Genomic DNA, 17,851 nt, shown 5'->3' on the forward strand with positions numbered 1-17,851 from the left:
GCTAAAGGCGCAGGAGAAAAGAAGAAATCTTTACTGCCTTCCTTAATGAGAAGAAGGGCTGACTAAGGTTATCTCAGGAGAGAGCTTCTCCTTGGAAGTGCAGCTACTGCACACACACCTCCAAAGGTGGCAGGATGTAAAGTAGAGGCCAGGTGTTGAAAGAGGTGAACAAACAGGTTCATGAGAGAGGAAATGGTTCTTTGGACAACTTGGTGCCAAGCCATTTAGGGTTTTATAGGTGTCCTGAAACAAATAGGAGGCTGGTGCAAATGGAAAAGTTCTGATGTGATATGTTCTGAGAACTGAAAACGAGAAGCTAATCTGGCTGGTCTATTTTGCACCAAGTGGAGTTCCAAACCCTCTCCGAAAGCTTATTTATCACCTTTATATCCCAACTTTTTCTCTTAGGGGTACATGATCATGGATGCTGTAGTTGAGATTCCTGCTTTGCAGGGGGTGGACTAGATGAACCTTGGGTTCCTTCCAACTCTTCAGATTCTATGGTTCACCCTACAATGACTCTGTGGGGTAGGTTAAGAGGCTGTGACTGGCCTAAGGTCACCCAGTGAGCTTCGTGACTGAGTGGGGGATTTGAACCCTGATCTCCCGGGTCCTAGTCGAACACTCTAAACACTACACCACCTGGAGTACTTCTGCTGTAGGGCATCTATTTAAATTAAGTAGGTAAATGAATAGGGAGAAAGCAAATTGTCACTTAGAGAAGGATCTGAAATATTTTCTGGAACCTTGAATTTGTTTTCTTCTGGGTTGTTTTATTTGATGGTTTAATGTGCTGCAAACAGCTGCAAGAAGATCAAACCTATCCATTCTTAAGGAAATCAGCCCTGAGTGCTCACTGGAAGGACAGATCCTGAAGCTGAGACTCCAATACTTTGGCCACCTCATGAGAAGAGAAGACTCCCTGGAAAAGACCCTGATGTTGGGAAAGATGGAGGGCACAAGGAGAAGGGGACGATAGAGGACGAGATGGTTGGTTAGTGTTCTCAAAGCTACCAGCATGAGTGTGACCAAACTGTGGGAGGCAGTGGAAGACAGGAGTGCCTGGCGTGCTCTGGTCCATGGGGTCACGAAGAGTTGGACACGACTAAACAACAACAACAAACAGCTGTGAGATTTTTTCCCTTTAAAATAAAAAGTGGTATAGAAATAAAACTTACAACAACAACAACAACCCTATTTGGAGTGTACAGCAGTAGTCCAGTCTGGATGCAGTCAAGGTGCAAATGACAGTGGCCATATCTGCATGGTCTAGGAAAGGGCACAGATTCTGCACAAGCTCAAGCTGAGAAAAGGCATGCCTGGCCACAACTATCACCTTGTCCTCTAGGAGTAAAATGGTGTGCCAGGAGTGCTTCCAAGTTGCAGACTGGATCCTTCATGGGGAATGCCACCCATCCAATACTGCCCTCAGCCACTCTCCTACTGATCAAAATCACTCCTGTTTTGTCTAGATTATGTCTTGCCTCATAAGCCCACATCCACCCCATCATTGCATCCAGACAACAATTCAGGAGCCCCCTAGAGCTTCCTTGGCATTAGAAGAAAAGACTGATATTTATGTTCAGGTCGATGATGCCTAACTCCAGACCTCCCCTGACAATCTCATTAAGATGTCAAACAGCACCAGGGACAAGATGGAACTCCACATGAATTAGGAGTAGCCAACACCCTCCCAATTTTATTTGCATTATAACTTCCATTGGCCCAGCCAGCAGGATGGTGGGAGTTGTAGTCAAACAGAATCTTGAGGGCATCATGCTGCCTGCATCTGCCATAAGTCAAATGTAAAACTGGAGCCACTGTATAAATGTACTCCCAAGTCCTGTCCCTGCAAGAAGCTCCAGAAAGGTACCATGGTCAATGGTATTGAAAGCCAACCAGTTCCCAGTATAGATCACTTAACAAGGCAACCAAAGCTCTTTCAGTCACTAAACTGGACCAGACTGAAAAAGGACCCGAGCTATCAATATCATCCAAGGAAGCTTGGAGTTGAGCAACCAATACTTGGTTCAAGTGTGTGCAATGAGTGTCTATTTGGAAAGCCAGTGGACACTGCATGCTGGTCCTGACACCACAGGCACGATATGCATTCTCTTCCCCTGGATTCTTATTATTTCACTAACATTAAGTCAACAGCAGCCTCACCGATCAAACATTGGCACAATACTTTGGGGTGACAGCAGGAATGGCATTTTTTTTAATGTGATGCACCTTTAGCACTATGTAAAAATCAATATGCAATTTGGTTTGGCTTCAGAGTAAACGCAATTTTTGCTACCTAGACTGCATCTTGGTAGGCAGGTGTGATGGCCTGGGATTCAGACTCAGATGCTGAACCTGAGGGATCCCAGCCTGCACAGGATTCCCCGCCTCCGGAACCAGCTGAGCTGGGGCTGGGGCATGAGCCCGAAGGGTCCTCACCTGTGCTGGATCCTCAGGTGCAGGCGTCAGCTGACTCTGCTCTGGCTCCTGAGGTGATTGAGGACCCATTGCCTGCAGGTGCTCCACTCTCAGCCCCGTCAGAGGAAGCTGAGGTTGCCTCTGGGTCCGGTAACCATTCCGCCTCTCCTGAGCTGCAGAGGCTCAGGGCAGAGAGGCGGAGGGAACTAAGTTCCTGCAGGAGGAGTGCTTGCCTCAAGGCCAGGAGACGTGAGTCACCAGAGGATCGGGGCCACCCTATGCCTCGGGGCAGATAAAAGTCAACCAGCCCAAGTCCCAAGTTGCGGGAACAACCCTGTTGGTTGATAGTTCCTGCCTGAACCCTGTCCTGCTTTCCTGCCTGAGCTCCTGACCCGTCCTGGCTCCCTGCTCGCATGTCTGTTCCTGACTTCACCCGACTCCCTGCCCTGCACTCAGCTTCAGCTAGTGCGGACTGCCTCCATGTTGCGTCTTTGACCATGGACCGGACTTGGACCTCGCCTCTCAAGTAACTCACGGGACCAGCACAGCAAGTGAATAATAGTCTCCAAAGGGTCTTCCTAATTTAAAATTGCAAGTTTCTGGAAGTTGAGAGCATCCCAACCCTTGCTGCTGCCATTAATGTTGGCAGAATAGTTACAACAGGTGTAAGTAAATAATTAAAATGCAACTTGGGTAATCCTGAAATGTTCAATGTGGCATAGTAACCTAGTTTACCAGGAAGTGCTATTTCTGAAGAAGGCAATGAAGTGGCTGGTTTCTTTAACAGCAAAGTAAGAAATGAGTAAGCTTTAGCCCTCAGGAAAGCAAGCTAACATATACCATTTACTGAGACATGGCCAGCCAAGAGATGCTGAGTTTGATATTTGTCATTGCATATATCTCAGTCTTTTCAACACTGCACTTTAAACTAAGCTTGGAAGCCTCTGGTTGGTGACTGATGGAGTGTGGAATTTATGATACAGCCACTCCAGATGTTTCACAATCAAAGGCAGATGTAATAGACAGGCATTTTTCCATGACGTTCTGAGCCTCTGGATAGAATTCACCAATTAACTACCCACTCAACATTGTGTGCGCCGAATGAAAAATTTCTCACATTTCTGTGGCTCTTACGGCAAAGGATTAATGACGTCACATGGTAGGCCTCTTCCTAGCATTACTGAAGTACCCTAAATAAAAGTTTTGAAGTTACCGTCCGTTGCACAGACGACGAAGCCAAAAGAGAGGTCTTTAGCCTGCAAACTAAACAATAGCCGAAACTAGCTAACCCAATTCCTTTTAAACCTTTCTTTTTCATCCCTATCATTATTCATGCTGAGTGAAAGCAAGTCACTGTGCAGAAAATATATTCTGATTACTGCCAAAATCCAATCAATTGCAGATGGTTAATATACAAGATAACACAGTGCACTGTCCTCAATCCTGGGGTGAACCATATGCACAGGCAGCTGTACTCACCCCCCCCCCCCCGATTTAAAAGACAGTAGGAATAGGCTTACCAACCCAACAAGAATCAGAAAGCAGACCGGAGTCTTGGGGAGGGGAGAGTTATTCGGGCCAAGGGAAACTTGTTTCATGGTTTCCATTTGAATCCCTGGCATTTCTCTGGCATGCCCTGGAGCTGGGCATGTTTAGCCTGGAGAAGAAGAGGTTAAGGGGTGATATGATAGCCATGTTCAAATATATAAAAGGATGTCACATAGAGGAGGGAGAAAGGTTGTTTTCTGCTGCTCCAGAGAAGCGGACACGGAGCAAAGGATCCAAACTACAAGAAAGAAGATTCCACCTAAACATTAGGAAGAACTTCCTGACAGTAAGAGCTGTTTGACAGTGGAATTTGCTGCCAAGGAGTGTGGTGGAGTCTCCTTCTTTGGAGGTCTTTAAGCAGAGGCTTGACAACCATATGTCAGGAGTGCTCTGATGGTGTTTCCTGCTTGGCAGGGGGTTGGACTCGATGGCCCTTGTGGTCTCTTCCAACTCTATGATTCTATGATTTCCAATTACACCATCTCAGGTAGCAAGATTGGAGAACAATGTTAAGTGTAGCCAATGCTGAGATAGACGGACCAATAACCTGAGTCACTATAAAGCAGTTAGGTACACTGAAAGTAGTCTAATATTCTTTTGGACATGGAACACTTTTGCTGCTCCTTCTGCCCCTGTCCCCTGAACAGTTTCTGATCAATCAGAGGTGTCCCTTGTCTCAAAGCTAACTATATTATTATTTAGAAGGAAAATCACCATAAAATACTGTATTTTTCGCTCTATAAGACACACCCGACCATAAGACGCACCTAGTTTTAGAGGAGGAAAACAAGAAAAAAAATATTCTGAATCTGCGTAGCGCCTTTCCAGCAAAGCGGGAGGAGAAACCCTCTTGCTGTTCTGGCTTTTGGGACAACTGCGTCAAGCCTCTTCAGGGCAGGGGGAGCGTTCCTCCCATTGCCCTGAAGAGGCTTCGCGCAGCTATTCTGGATTCAGCGATAGCTGCACAGCCTGCATTTGCTCCATAAGACACACACATTTCCCCTTACTTTTTAGGAGGGGAAAAGTGCGTCTTATAGAGCAAAAAATACGGTACCTCTGGGGTTGAAGGCACAATTATTTCTATAGTCGCCAGCATATATATATCAAGACACTCCAAAGGAAAATAAAAATGGGTGAAGCCCCAAGGCGACATTCATTCCTTCCACCGCACAAGTGGGCAATGTTTTGGGGGCTGTGCCAAAATGGCATACTTCTCAGGTGGGGTGTAGCTTACTATTGTAACAAGGTGGCAGAAGGCCTGCTCTCCCTTCTGTCCAGAGCAAAGTTTGGAAACTTTCATAATGACACAACTATGCAGCTCTCAAAGTGCACTCTCAAAGGTCTGTGGTTGCTGTCTTTCCACTTGTTCCCAGAAGGTCTGCCACAGCAGATAAATAAGGAAAAAATAAGAGTGAGGACACCTGCAGCTTGTAAGGACACCATGGAGTGAGCTATACAGCTGCAAATAAAACGTTTCAAGTGTGTTATAAAGTGCATTACACAAATGTGAACACTAGATGGTGAAGATGAGCTATGGCAAATTCAATATATTTTTTTCAAAACTTTTTTTAAAAAAGCATTTCCACAGCTTTTTAAAATATGTGTCTAGATTCCATCCAGCAGCAGAGAAGGTGGGTGGCTTGTGTCACTGATTTATTTCTACAATTTAGATCCCACCCTTTCGTGTGAAGGAACCCAGGCCATACATCAATAATGTATATATTTAAAGCATTCTAAAACAGTTTAAAACATTATTCAGCCAGAAACAGCATCTTTCAGCATCAAATGCCTGAGTAAACAGGAATGTTTTCAACTTCCTCTGGAAAAGTCAGTAACGGGAGACTGGTGCATCTCATCAGGGAGGACATTCCACAAATGGGGAACCACCACTAAAAAAGACCCCCTCATGAGCCAGTGCCGACCAGGAAGTCCCCAGTTGCGGCACCACCACCAAGGCCTCACCTTCAAATGACCGCTCACAGAGTCATAGTTACAGGTAAGTAACCTGTTTTTCCTCTTTGTCCCCCCCCCCCCGTAGTTCCACATACGGGAGCATTGTGAGCTAACTTGAAACAAGAGTGGGAAAGAGAGCAATGCTGCCTGCAGAACAGAAAGTTGTATCCTCCCTTTAGCAGGTGAACAAATTTGTCACATCCCAATTCCACAACAAAATCATAAATAAAAGGCTAGAATAGGAATGGCACAAATATGTCCCACTGTTCAACATCTCAAGTTGAGGGAATTTGGTGGGAAGGCACCATCCATCGGAATAATCCCATTCTTATTAATTCAGCCTCAGTATGAGACACTCAGTCCTGAGACGCTAAGGTTTTCCTTACCATTTGTACCTTCTAATTGGCAGGCAAAACACCATCATGATTTCAATTGGTATGCCTTTTTCAAGCCTTTTGCCCACTGATGCACTTTATGAACACTGCCTACAGAATCAAGTCACTCAGCTACCTGTTATGAGCTGCGGAGTCAAACTCTGTAATAATTCAGAGATGTAGTTTCGAAGCGTAGACGAGCAGGTTCAACACTATCTCCTTTCAACACCTTAGATTTGCTATCAGTTTCTCTCGAAATGAGGCAAGTTGTCAAGATATTTCACGGCTCCATTGTAACACGTTTTCCCTTCTCCAGAAAGGCAATTGGATTTCAGGATATATGGCATTATCTATAGCACCATCTCTCTCTCTGCCCTGCTATCTTCCATCCCAAGAAGCTTCCACTGAATACCATATTTCCGAGAATCGGACTCGTTCCCCGTTATAATATATTACATAGCATTAGGTTAAGAGTCAATCTAAAATAACAATTAGGATCTCAAAGCCCTTTATGTACAAAATAAAAACAGCAATGTATGGTCAGCTAAGAGAGTCCACAAGCGAGTAGGCTGGGGAGTTATACAACTACTAGGACATTTCCAGGATGTGGGTGGCGCTGTGGGTTAAACCACAGAGCCTAGGACTTGCCAATCAGAAGGTCGGCAGTTCGAATCCCCACAACGGGGTGAGCTTCCATTGCTTGGTCCCAGCTCCTGCCAACCTAGCAGTTCGAAAGCATGTCAAAGTGCAAGTAGATAAATAGGTACCGCTCCGGCGGGAAGGTAAACGGCGTTTCCATGCACTGCTCTGGTTCGTAAGAAGCGGCTTAGTCATGCTGGCCACATGACCTGGAAGCTGTACGCTGGCTCCCTTGGCCAAGAAAGCGAGATGAGTGCCGCAACCCCAGAGTTGGTCATGACTGGACCTAATTGTCAGGGGTCCCTTTACCTTTACCTTTAGGACATTTCCAGGCCTGCTTTGTTTTTTGTGAGAAAGGAAGCTGGATAACTGTAGAATAAGCACCAACACAGCCTCTTTATTCACCCTTGGAATTTGAACCCAGTAGTGCCTGCATGTTATACAGGTGGTACTAATTTTAAAAAGTCTCTTTGATCCTAATAGTTGCTCGGAGGCACATTTTCTAAGGTAAATGGAATAATCTGAAGGCTGCTGGGCAAGACTTTGGAGTGTAATCTGAAGGTGCAGATCCTTGGAGTTGGCTGGACAATGTGCTCCTCACGCCTTATGACATGAGCTCCAGTGTTCTGCAACAGCCTTCAAACAGTTGCCAAGGTTACCGAGAGTGAGGGTTTATGGAGCTCTCCCTGGCAATAAATACTACAAATAAAGAGGCTGAGACTACCCAGTGAGGCTGAGACTTCTTCTGGTGTCCTCTGTGCCTGCCAACTTATCATGGAAGGCTTAGACGATGCAGTAGACAGCAAGCTAGACAAGAATTTATTGTCTCTCTTAAACACGGACAGAAACAGAAAGCTCCTGACTCTACCCAGAAATAACTAAATACAGTCTGCCTAGTGACTGACTCCACCAAGATGCAATTATGTCTTATGCCACGTGGTAACTAAACTATGTAAAGCTACCTCTCCATCCACCAAATAATCTCAAGGAGTGGGCAGGTTCACAGTGAGGCATAGCCTATGTAGTCCAGAAACAGTTGGGTTCTGCTTCCGTTTGATCACTTGATTAATTTAGCAAAGGCCCATCCCAGCCCTTTCTCATTTCATCAAACTATTGCTTGTTCTTATCCTTTGCTTTGCTTATTCTTCAAACAGCTATAGGGTAAGGAACTGGATTGCAGAATAACACCTCTACAATTTTTGCATTGCGGTCGAAAGAGGAAAGATTAGAAGGTTCTTCTGTTCCAAACTGAATCATAGAATCAGTGCACCTGTAGGTGTATTGGTGCCTTTTGTGTCTCTCATTCTTTTATTCAGTTCCTTTTTTCCTTTCTGGGCACTGAGCTCAGATTTGTTTAATTTTGCTTGCAGAATGAAGAGTTTTCCCAGACACTGTATCCAGATAGATGACCATTTTATGAGTTAATAAAAGATAAAATAAAATCTGTCTCTTGACTACCAGCAATAACCGGCACTTTAAAGGCCTTGTCCTTTTCTTATTTTTATAGAGGTTTCATTTCAATTAGAACTACTGGGTAGCAAAATATATCAAGCTTCTGAAATTAACATAATATTAAGTTAAATAATTGATGAGGCCCTCCTAATATTAGCTGCAATATCCTTCCCTAGTTATATAAAAGAGGATCCATCTTCTATTGAGCAATATTACCACTATGAAAAACCCCATTACTATGCTTTACTAAAACCTTTCCGAGACTTAATTAACATGACAAAAAGTAAGCAAAACTTACCGTGTATTCTGATCCAAATTTGCCCAATAGGAAGAGGAGAAAGGGGGGGGGGGGAAGAATAATGCCATAATTATTTTATTGTTCATGTTGCTTTATTAAAATGTAAAAATACATTAATCATTGTGCTGACATGCATATTACATTTCCTGTGGATTATATGGGAACAGTGCAGAAAGACTGTATTTCTAATTGTTTCATCGCTGGTGAACGTGGAAGTTTGATTCCTGGAGCACCAGGGCAGCAGATATTTTTGCATAATTTTGCTCTCCCTATCATCCCATCCAAGAGCTGTTAAGGCACCCCAAGGAGACAGGTGGTAAACTCATCACCTGCATACATGAATAGAAAACGGATAAGCATTCTACAGCCTGTTTGTAGCGGAAGTCAGGGGAATGCCTTGCTTTTATTTTGTCTTAGATATCCTAGCTCTTTCTCAATACTACCGGGATATTCCAGTTTCTGATTCAGTTTATAAATAGGACTCCAGTGAGGTCAATTTCAGGAAAAAAAACCACAAAACAGATTGAAGCTGCCCTGACAGATTAGATGCTGATTTCATAACGTATTCCTATAAGGTCAAATACTGTCCTTACAGAGGAATACAATTTAGGTTAGGCACACTCCTCAGAGGGCTTAAATCACCATTCCGTACCCACATTTAATTACCGGAATTACATTTGTATCTGGCAGATGATTTGGTTTTGTGCAGATAAACCTTTTGAAAATAAATGCATTTCCTGCAAGTCAGCACATTGAGCTCTCACCCTCAATTCACGCCCCCACCTCCTACTCTCAGCAGATACTGCGGAGGTGAAGGAAAGTTTGTCCCCCAAGCAATAACTGTGGGAGGACAAATTGGCTGGCTTCAGCAAAAATATGCCAAAGCAATTGTTGGGGGAAGGGTGCACTGTCTCTGAAGCCTATTTCCCCCTCACACTTGGCACTTCCTTTGGCAGCAATAGCAGGGGTCAGACTTTGTATGGGCATGAAGACTCAACAGCTCTTGGGACACAACAGAAACCTCCCGAGAACTATCCTCCCTGACGGCTCTAAGAGATAGAGAGAAACATAAAGAAGCTGCCTTACACCAGGGTCTGCCTATTTGCTTATCTTGTCAATAATGATGATGATGATGAATACCCCGTGCATCTGGCTGGGTTTCCCCAGCCACTCTGAGAGGCTCCCAGCAGAATATTAATAATAAAAAAGGGACAACATCAAACATTAAAAACCTCCCTAAACAGGGCTGCCTTCAGATGTCTTCTAAAAGTCAGATAGTTGTTTATTTCCTTGACATTTGATGGGAGGGCGTTCCACAGGGTAGGGGCCACTACTGAGAAAGCCCTCTGTCTGGTTCCCTGTAACCTCACTTCTCACAGTGAGAGAACTGCCAGAAGGCCCTCGAGAGCTGGACCTCAGTGTATGGGCTGAACGAAGGGGGTGGAGACGCTCCTTCAGGTATACTGGGCTAAGGCCGTTTAGGGCTTTAAAACACCAACACTTCAAATTGTGCTCAGAAGCATACCTGGAGCCAATGTAGGTCTATCCCATGGATAGGTAAACTAAGGCCCGGGGACCGAATCTGGCCCAATCGCCTTCTAAATCCAGCCCACGGACGGTCCAGGAATCAGTGTGTTTTTACATGAGTAGAATGTGTCCTTTTATTTAAAATGCATCTCTGGGTTATTTGTGGGGCATAGGAATTCGTTCATTCCCCCCCCCCCAAATATAGTCTGGCCCCCCACAAGGTCTGAGGGACAGTGGACCGGCCCCCTGCTGAAAAAGTTTGCTGACCCTTGGATCCTGAGTAGCCACTTTCTGGGGTCCCAGGCACTGGCTTCTCCAATCACCCTGAAGGGTGAGTGGGTATAACTGGAGGTGCCAGGGTTTGAATCTGAACCGTTTACCTGCAAAGGTATGCACTCCACACCCTGAGCTATGGTCCCTTCCCTTGTGTGATCCTAAGGAAACTCCAGGGCTACAGTTGGCATGCTCTGGTAATATCCTGGCAGCCTCCCAAGTGCCATTCCACTTAGCATCCCCGGGAAAATGGTTAGTGAGAACCCAGGAAGATGAGCATCATGGCTTGAGGGCATTTGGGAAATTTTAGTTTAGAGAAAGGGCAAATAAGAGTCAACATGATAGGAGCATATAAAATCATGTATGGCATGGACAAAATGCACCGAGGAAAAATTTCCTTCCTTGCTCATAACATTATAACTCCAGTGGGCATCCAGTGATGCTGAATGTTGGAAGATTCAGGGCTGGTTTCAAAAAGTGCTTCTGCACACAGTGCACAGTTAAATTACGGAACTTGCTCCCACAGGAGGAAGAAGAGAAGAAGAGTTTGGATTTGATATCCCGTCTTTCACTCCCTTTAAGGAGTCTCAAAGCGGCTAACATTCTCCTTTCCCTTCCTCCCCCACAACAAACACTCTGTGAGGTGAGTGGGGCTGAAAGACTTCAAAGAAGTGTGACTGGCCCAAGGTCACCCAGCAGCTGCATGTGGAGAAGCGGAGACGCGAACCTGGTTCCCCAGATTACGAGACTACTGCTCTTAACCACTACACCACACTGGTCCCAACCTAGATAACTTTAAAAGTAGGATAAATCTATCAACAGCGACAAGCCACAATAGAGGCAGCAATGCTTCTGAATGCCAGCTGCTGGACACCACATGAGGGGAGAGTGCTGTTGTGCTCGAATCCTGCTTGTGAGCTTTCCATAGGCATCTGGTTGGCCACTGTGGGAACAGGATGCTGGACTAGATAGGCCACTGGTCTGATCCAGCAACGCCCTTTCTTAAGTTGTTACGTTCTCCTGGCCTCGCCCCATTTAACAGTTCCTTCTGCTGGCTGCAACTCACTTCACTGCAACTAATGTAATTCTCCCACCCTTTGTGAGCTGAAGGCAGGTGTCTGTTCATTATCCTTGGGTGCCAGGGATGTCCACCAGTGTCCTAAGGGAAGGGTACATGCGCAGCCCTTACCTAGGAAGGTGTTCTAGCCCACCACTTTTCTCCTGCAATAATATGGGTTCTCCTAGTCTCCCACTACCACCAACATGCCCCTATTTAGGCCCTGGAGATGTCTCATTCATACCTGCCGCTTTCCAAAGGGACAGATCTAGCAATTAAATAAAGAAGATATGGCAGCTGAAGTTGGCATTTCCGGCAAACCTTTCAAAATCTAGTACCTGTTGTGATGTGGAGCCTCAAAGGACAAATGCACCCAAGGGCAAACATGACCTTCACCTTAAAAAAACACTTCCCCTCTGTTCTTTAAAACGTACCTGTAATTGTGTATGGGTAGTAATTCCATGCCTTCTCTGTAACATAAAATATTTTGGGGACAACAGCTCTTGCCCAACTTGGGAGTTTGCTGCAAAGAGAAACAAAAATTTAGATCACAAGTACGAAGAACCTTAATACTGACTTAGCATGAGGATATGTTCAGGGAAGAAAACATATTACAGTGGTACTTTGGGTTACATACGCTTCAGGTTACATATGCTTCAGGTTACAGACTCGGCTAACCCAGAAATAGTGCTTCAGGTTAAGAACTTTGCTTCAGGATGAGAACAGAAATCATGCTCCGGCGGCATGGCAGCAGCAGGAGGCCCCATTAGCTAAAGTGGTGCTTCAGGTTAAGAACAGTTTCAGGTTAAGAACGGACTTCCGGAACGAATTAAGTACTTAACCTGAGGTACCACTGTAGTGCAAAGTTCCAAACATGGACCTGGGAATTCACATAATGGTCATATAACAGAATGAGCAATAACACACACTGCATATTTTATATGACTCTAAGCCACTAAGTGGCATTAGTCTGAGTAATACTATTCTCCTTTTTTCCTTCTCTCTCTTCAATTGCACCGTCTAATGCAATAGTCTTCATATTTTTTCAGACTCAGGACTCATCTTTAACCAAAACATGAATTTAGGAGCCCCTCCGCCTTCCTTCTCATATATCTATCTGCATGATGGCAGTGGGCGGTGCTTCTGTTTGCAACCCACCTTGGATCATGCTGCAACCCATTTGTGGGTCCCAGCCCACCAACTGAAGTCCTATTCACTAGTGCAGGCTTTGTCAACCTGATGCCAAGACTGATGGGAGTTGTAGCCCAAAACATCTGGGGGGTACTACGTTGGGAAGGCTCCTCTTGTGCAAGAGAATGACCTCCCAAACTGAATGCAGTACAGTGGTACCTCAGGTTACATACGCTTCAGGTTACATACGCTTCAGGTTACAGACTCCGCTAACCCAGAAATATTACCTTGGGTTAAGAACTTTGCTTCAGGATGAGAACAGAAATCGTGCTCCGGCGGCACGGCAGCAGCAGGAGGCCCCATTAGCTAAAGTGGTGCTTTAGGTTAAGAACAGTTTCAGGTTAAGAACAGACCTCCAGAACGAATTAAGTTCTTAACCTGAGGTACCACTGTATCTTGATTTTTGTCAAAAGATGCCCATTTCTGATACAAGAATACTAAGCCAGTTAATATTTGACTAGCTGTTCCTTCTGCACCTCCCCAATTCTATTTTTATTGACTTTTGTTGGCTTAAAAAGAAAAATATTCAACATAAGGAGTTGCCGGGGTGGGGAGTTGGGGATGCCTGCTTTTTAGCCTGTGTTTTATTTGTCTAGAGTGTTTACACTGGGGCCAAGCAGGTTCTCAGGGGTGTGGCCTACCCCAGTGACATCAGATGCCCTGACTGCTATAGTGGAGCCACCTGACTTGACCCCAGCACTGCCTCCTGTCATTGAACTGTTCCCCGCTCCCAGGGAAGCAAACGAGGCTAGACTGGAGTGAGCTGGTTGTGTTGACTCCACTTCTAAGGATGCGGTGATGGCTGTGATGGCATAAGCAACAGACCCAGAAGACTCAACCTACTTTTAGGAGTGCTCACTTGCATGCCCAGTCCCGTGGCTTGGGAAAACAGTGGAAGTGACTGTTCCAAAGGGGAGCTCAGGGGTCATGTCAGGTGTTGGGACTTCTTAGCTTATGCCTAGCCATGTATCCTAGAGCTTTGCTGTGACATCTGAACCTGTAACCTGATTTATGCTGGGGTACTGCAGTGAATTCTGGAATAATCATAATCAAGCCAAGAGTCTGGAGTCTACAAGTGGCAGCCAGGGCTGGTTCAAGAGCTCACATATCACCAGCAGTTTTTGTTCCATCTGAAACTTTCTACCTTCAGGGAATACTTTCCACATCAGCGTATGGGAAACATACTGCTAGTTTTCAAAGACTGAAAATGAGGTGTTATTTGCTCACTGAGATTAGAAAAAGGGATGCTTTTGAATGGTAGGAAGGTAAATTTAAGTGAAACCAGGGGTAGAAGAAACTAGTAGAGCTGTTCCTGGTAGTTCTGCAACACACGATGCTCCACAAGAAGGAATCTCCTTAGGGTTTTAATATAGTTATTTCTTCTTCTAGCAGCTGGAAAAACAGAAAATCTAAAACCTAATTCCAGGTGTTTGAGTAATCCTCCTGAGGAAATACAGATTCAAATGTTTTCTCCAAGGCTTCAAGCTCACAGGCAAGCTTCTCTCAGTTGGCTTCATATTTTATTCCTGTGCATGTCACTGGAGCGCTAAGTGTTAGCTCCACCTCCCAGCTCACCTCCTTATTCTCCCATATCCTGGCCCATCTGGCTCTTATGTATACACCAGGGATAGACCTATGACAAGTGCAAAGCATGTCCTCGTTCACAGGTGATTTCGGGGTAGGGAGAGAGAAGTAAACAGTGTCTTTTCTTGGAACTGGAGACTTGTACATGCTGAACTGCTTTGCGGCAGTTTGCACACAATGGCCTGGGGTGCAACTATGCTTAACTATGGGTTTAATGGAAACAAACAGCATGCTGGTGCACGCTGCTCAAAAGTCCCCACTTGACTTTTTCCTGACCATATTGCAAGAAACCACAAGCATTGGGCTTATGGTGCTGTCTCAACTCAGGTTCATGACTTGTTTCCTTTCAAAGAAGCCATAAGTAGTAGCTCAGGCCTGGCTTTCTGCTCGTGGGTTGTTTGGGAAAAACAAACCACTAGCCTGTGTTCAGGTGATAAGACAAACCAAGGCTTGCTCCCAGGGTAGCATGACCCTGGGAGCAAAGTGAGAACTTTGATTTGACTATGGTTTACAACCTAGGGAAAATTAGCTACTACTTTTAAAGCTTTGTGTGGTATGAATGTAAGTGCATCTGCTGAACAACTGTTTGACAGAGCCTGTGTACTGTCCTCAAGTACTCTGCTTAAATAAATATGAATTATTTTAGCTAATAAAATTGAAAGACATATGTTTTGTGCAATGCTCTCCTTTTGCTCTTCAGTTTTATTTGACAAACAGTATTATTTTGACCTTTTGTTATTTTGCTCTCATCAAAGGCTGACATCTTATAATTACCTAATAATAATTCCCTTTAAAATACTGCTGTGGTGGTTGACTGAAAGCACAGACGTTAAGAGTACATTATCTACTTACATTATCTACTGTATATTGATTTAATACAGTAATATTAATGGAAATCTCCCTGGTAGAGAGTTATGATCTTCTGCTTCTTCAAGAAGTTGTTGCATCTAAGACAGCACTTTAAAAACTTTTGACTTTCAGGGAGAAAATACTTTCCACATCAACTTGTCAGTAGGGAGGGAGGAGAAATTTGATTCAGTTCACATTTAAAGGCAAACCTACCTAATTTGCACTTTTCAAAACAATACACAAACCAGACTTCAAAATGCACACATCTCCAATATGCATATACAAGGATTAAACGTGCATGAAAATGTATATAGTGGAAATAACATACAACAATGAATTATATTAGGCAACATTGCTTATTAAATGTGGATACTATGATGAATTTGCTGGTGAATATTCTTCTTTTCCTTATTTTAAACTCACAAATTGATGTGGAAATGTGGAGAACTGAGTTTAAGATTAAGAAAAATGAGAAAGTGAGAGAAACTGACATTGACAGATCTGCCCTTCCCTCCTTGTCAGTAGAGAAACTATTACACATTTGGCCCAGAACCCATGCACACTGCAGAAGTTAATGGATCAGACTCTAAATCAAACTCTTGGTCACTGACCATATCTCTTATGTCATACTTGCTCTGAATGAATTACAGGTACAAAAAGAGGCACACTTCTGTCTGTCTGTCTGTTTTTTCCTGTAGGACTAATTGCAGTCGTTAAGTCGTCAACAGGTTTACCATACACATTGAGTCAATCACCCATCTCCCACTACCCTTCTGAGAAAAACCCCACGCTCCCACTATATAAGGGTCTGGTGACTTCTGTTTCAGTGTATCTGAAAAAGTGGGCACGCACACGAAAGCTTATACCCAGAACAAACTTAGTTGGTCTCTAAGGTGCTACTGGACAATTTTTAAATTGTTTTATTTATTTTGTCTGTCTGTCTGTCTCTCCCCCCCCCACCCTTAAATAGTTCACAAAAATACATCAGGATGCAAGATACATAAGAATACATCTTATGGTTATATACTGCTGGGGGAGATTGTTAGTTGTCCTGGCTTCAGCTCAAATGGGGGAAAGGCTGCTTTTGGAGGTGTCAAAATATTCCCTGAAGACCAAAGTTTACAGCAACTAATACTATTTTTCTTTGCTGTTGACTGATTTCCCCACCTCTTGGCTTCTGGTGCCATTACTTCCCCTTAACCCTCTCTTCCTGTTCCAGGGAATGTAGCCAATCAGGGATCACACTGCAAATGTGATGTTGTCACAATGACGTATAACCAGTCAGATTTGGACTCATCCGTGGCAGTAGTGATGGACGGCTATCTTTCAGGAAACTTGGCCCACCATTAGTGATCTTCCTATTGAGGAAAACCTTATCTTGTAAGAGTTCCCTAGAACTTAGTTTGAAAATTGCCGATCGAAAACTTTTGGCTAGACCTAAGAACAAACTGAACTTCAATAAACCTGTTGGAACTAGATTGGCTTGTAGCTTACAAACAATATAGCTTAATAAAGGCCTTGTATCAAGTTTCTCAGAAAGTGGTACAAACTTGAATTCAATTTGGGTTGAAGCGATACAAAAATAATGAAATGTGTGAGGTTTTGGAGTTCACTACAAGGTGGAATGAAACCTTAGGGAAAGATTCCCTATTTCTTGGTACAGTGAACAGACCTGCAAGTTTTTAGATGTAAAATTAATAGGTAGGTTCCATCTGCAGAGCACAATGGGATGCATTTAGTGCTAACTCACACCCTAAGCAATTTCATTGATTTGAAGGGAACAATGCATTTAACACAAAGCTTTCCAATACCAGCCTGCAACTGAAACTGTGCTGAGCAGTGAAATATAATTAGCACTCCTAAGGCATTTGAAAGGATGGAGCAGAGGGGAAAAAGAAAAAGAAAAAAGGATGGCTCAGAGGGCAGACAGTCAGTGGTTTCTGTAAGAGAGAGCTTAAAACTGCTTGAATTTACTAATAATGGTCCAACAAGTCATCCATCATAGTGAATCATCTGGATGTGTCATTTCTGACCAATATAATTCCCATATTCATTTTTAAAAAACTAATTAATTCTTGACGCTGCTGTATGAGCAAGAGCAATCTCACTCACACACAATATTATATACTTGTCATTTCTAGCAAAAGTGTCACTTCTAAATTAATATAGAGTCAAACCAAGAGAGCCTTGAAATAGGCTGCCTGAAAGGAAGTCGTTTAAAATGCATCATATTAGAAACTGCTCATTAAATACTGTACAGGTAGATTGCATGGTAGAAAATATTAAAATTATGGACAGAGGTTTTTGTACTAGAATATATGGCAAAAATGTATATTAAAAAATAGTGGAAACTTTCCGCTTCGAGAACCATAAAAAAGAAGACATAAAGCTGTGTTACTTTGCTAGTGCATTTGCCTTAGGCAAAAATTGCCTAAGGGCAATGTGCTACAGAAAGAGGAGAACCATGAGAGCAAAACAGTTTGGTTGCTATGAAGTTGAACATTGCAAGGGAGAAAGAGAAAACACAAAAGAGATCACTCCCCTCTTTGCTATATGTGCCCTAGGCGCAAAAGATAAGACAAAAGGTTGGATCAGACACCAACTTGGATGAGACTCTGCATGCACGTACCATGTTTCGATCTGACCATTTCTCCTTTACAGAGCTAAGGGAACGTCCAACATTCT

At 43.8% G+C, this 17,851-nt stretch overlaps 1 protein-coding gene across 2 annotated transcripts in view; it reads right to left on the reverse strand.

The window, feature by feature from the left end:
• PITPNC1 (phosphatidylinositol transfer protein cytoplasmic 1) overlaps positions 1 to 17,851 on the reverse strand; it is a 141,543-nt gene that overhangs the window by 54,557 nt on the left and 69,135 nt on the right. For both annotated transcript variants that reach the window (XM_080994989.1, XM_080994990.1), the window contains 2 exons: positions 11,977 to 12,065; positions 8,686 to 8,693 (listed from right to left, as the gene is read on the reverse strand). In XM_080994989.1, coding sequence (XP_080851115.1) covers positions 8,686 to 8,693; positions 11,977 to 12,065 — 97 coding nt within the window. The remainder of the gene's footprint in view (positions 1 to 8,685; positions 8,694 to 11,976; positions 12,066 to 17,851) is intronic.

The sequence above is a fragment of the Podarcis pityusensis genome, assembly GCF_964106645.2.
Source record: "Podarcis pityusensis genome assembly, chromosome: 2".
NCBI lineage: Eukaryota > Metazoa > Chordata > Lepidosauria > Squamata > Lacertidae > Podarcis > Podarcis pityusensis.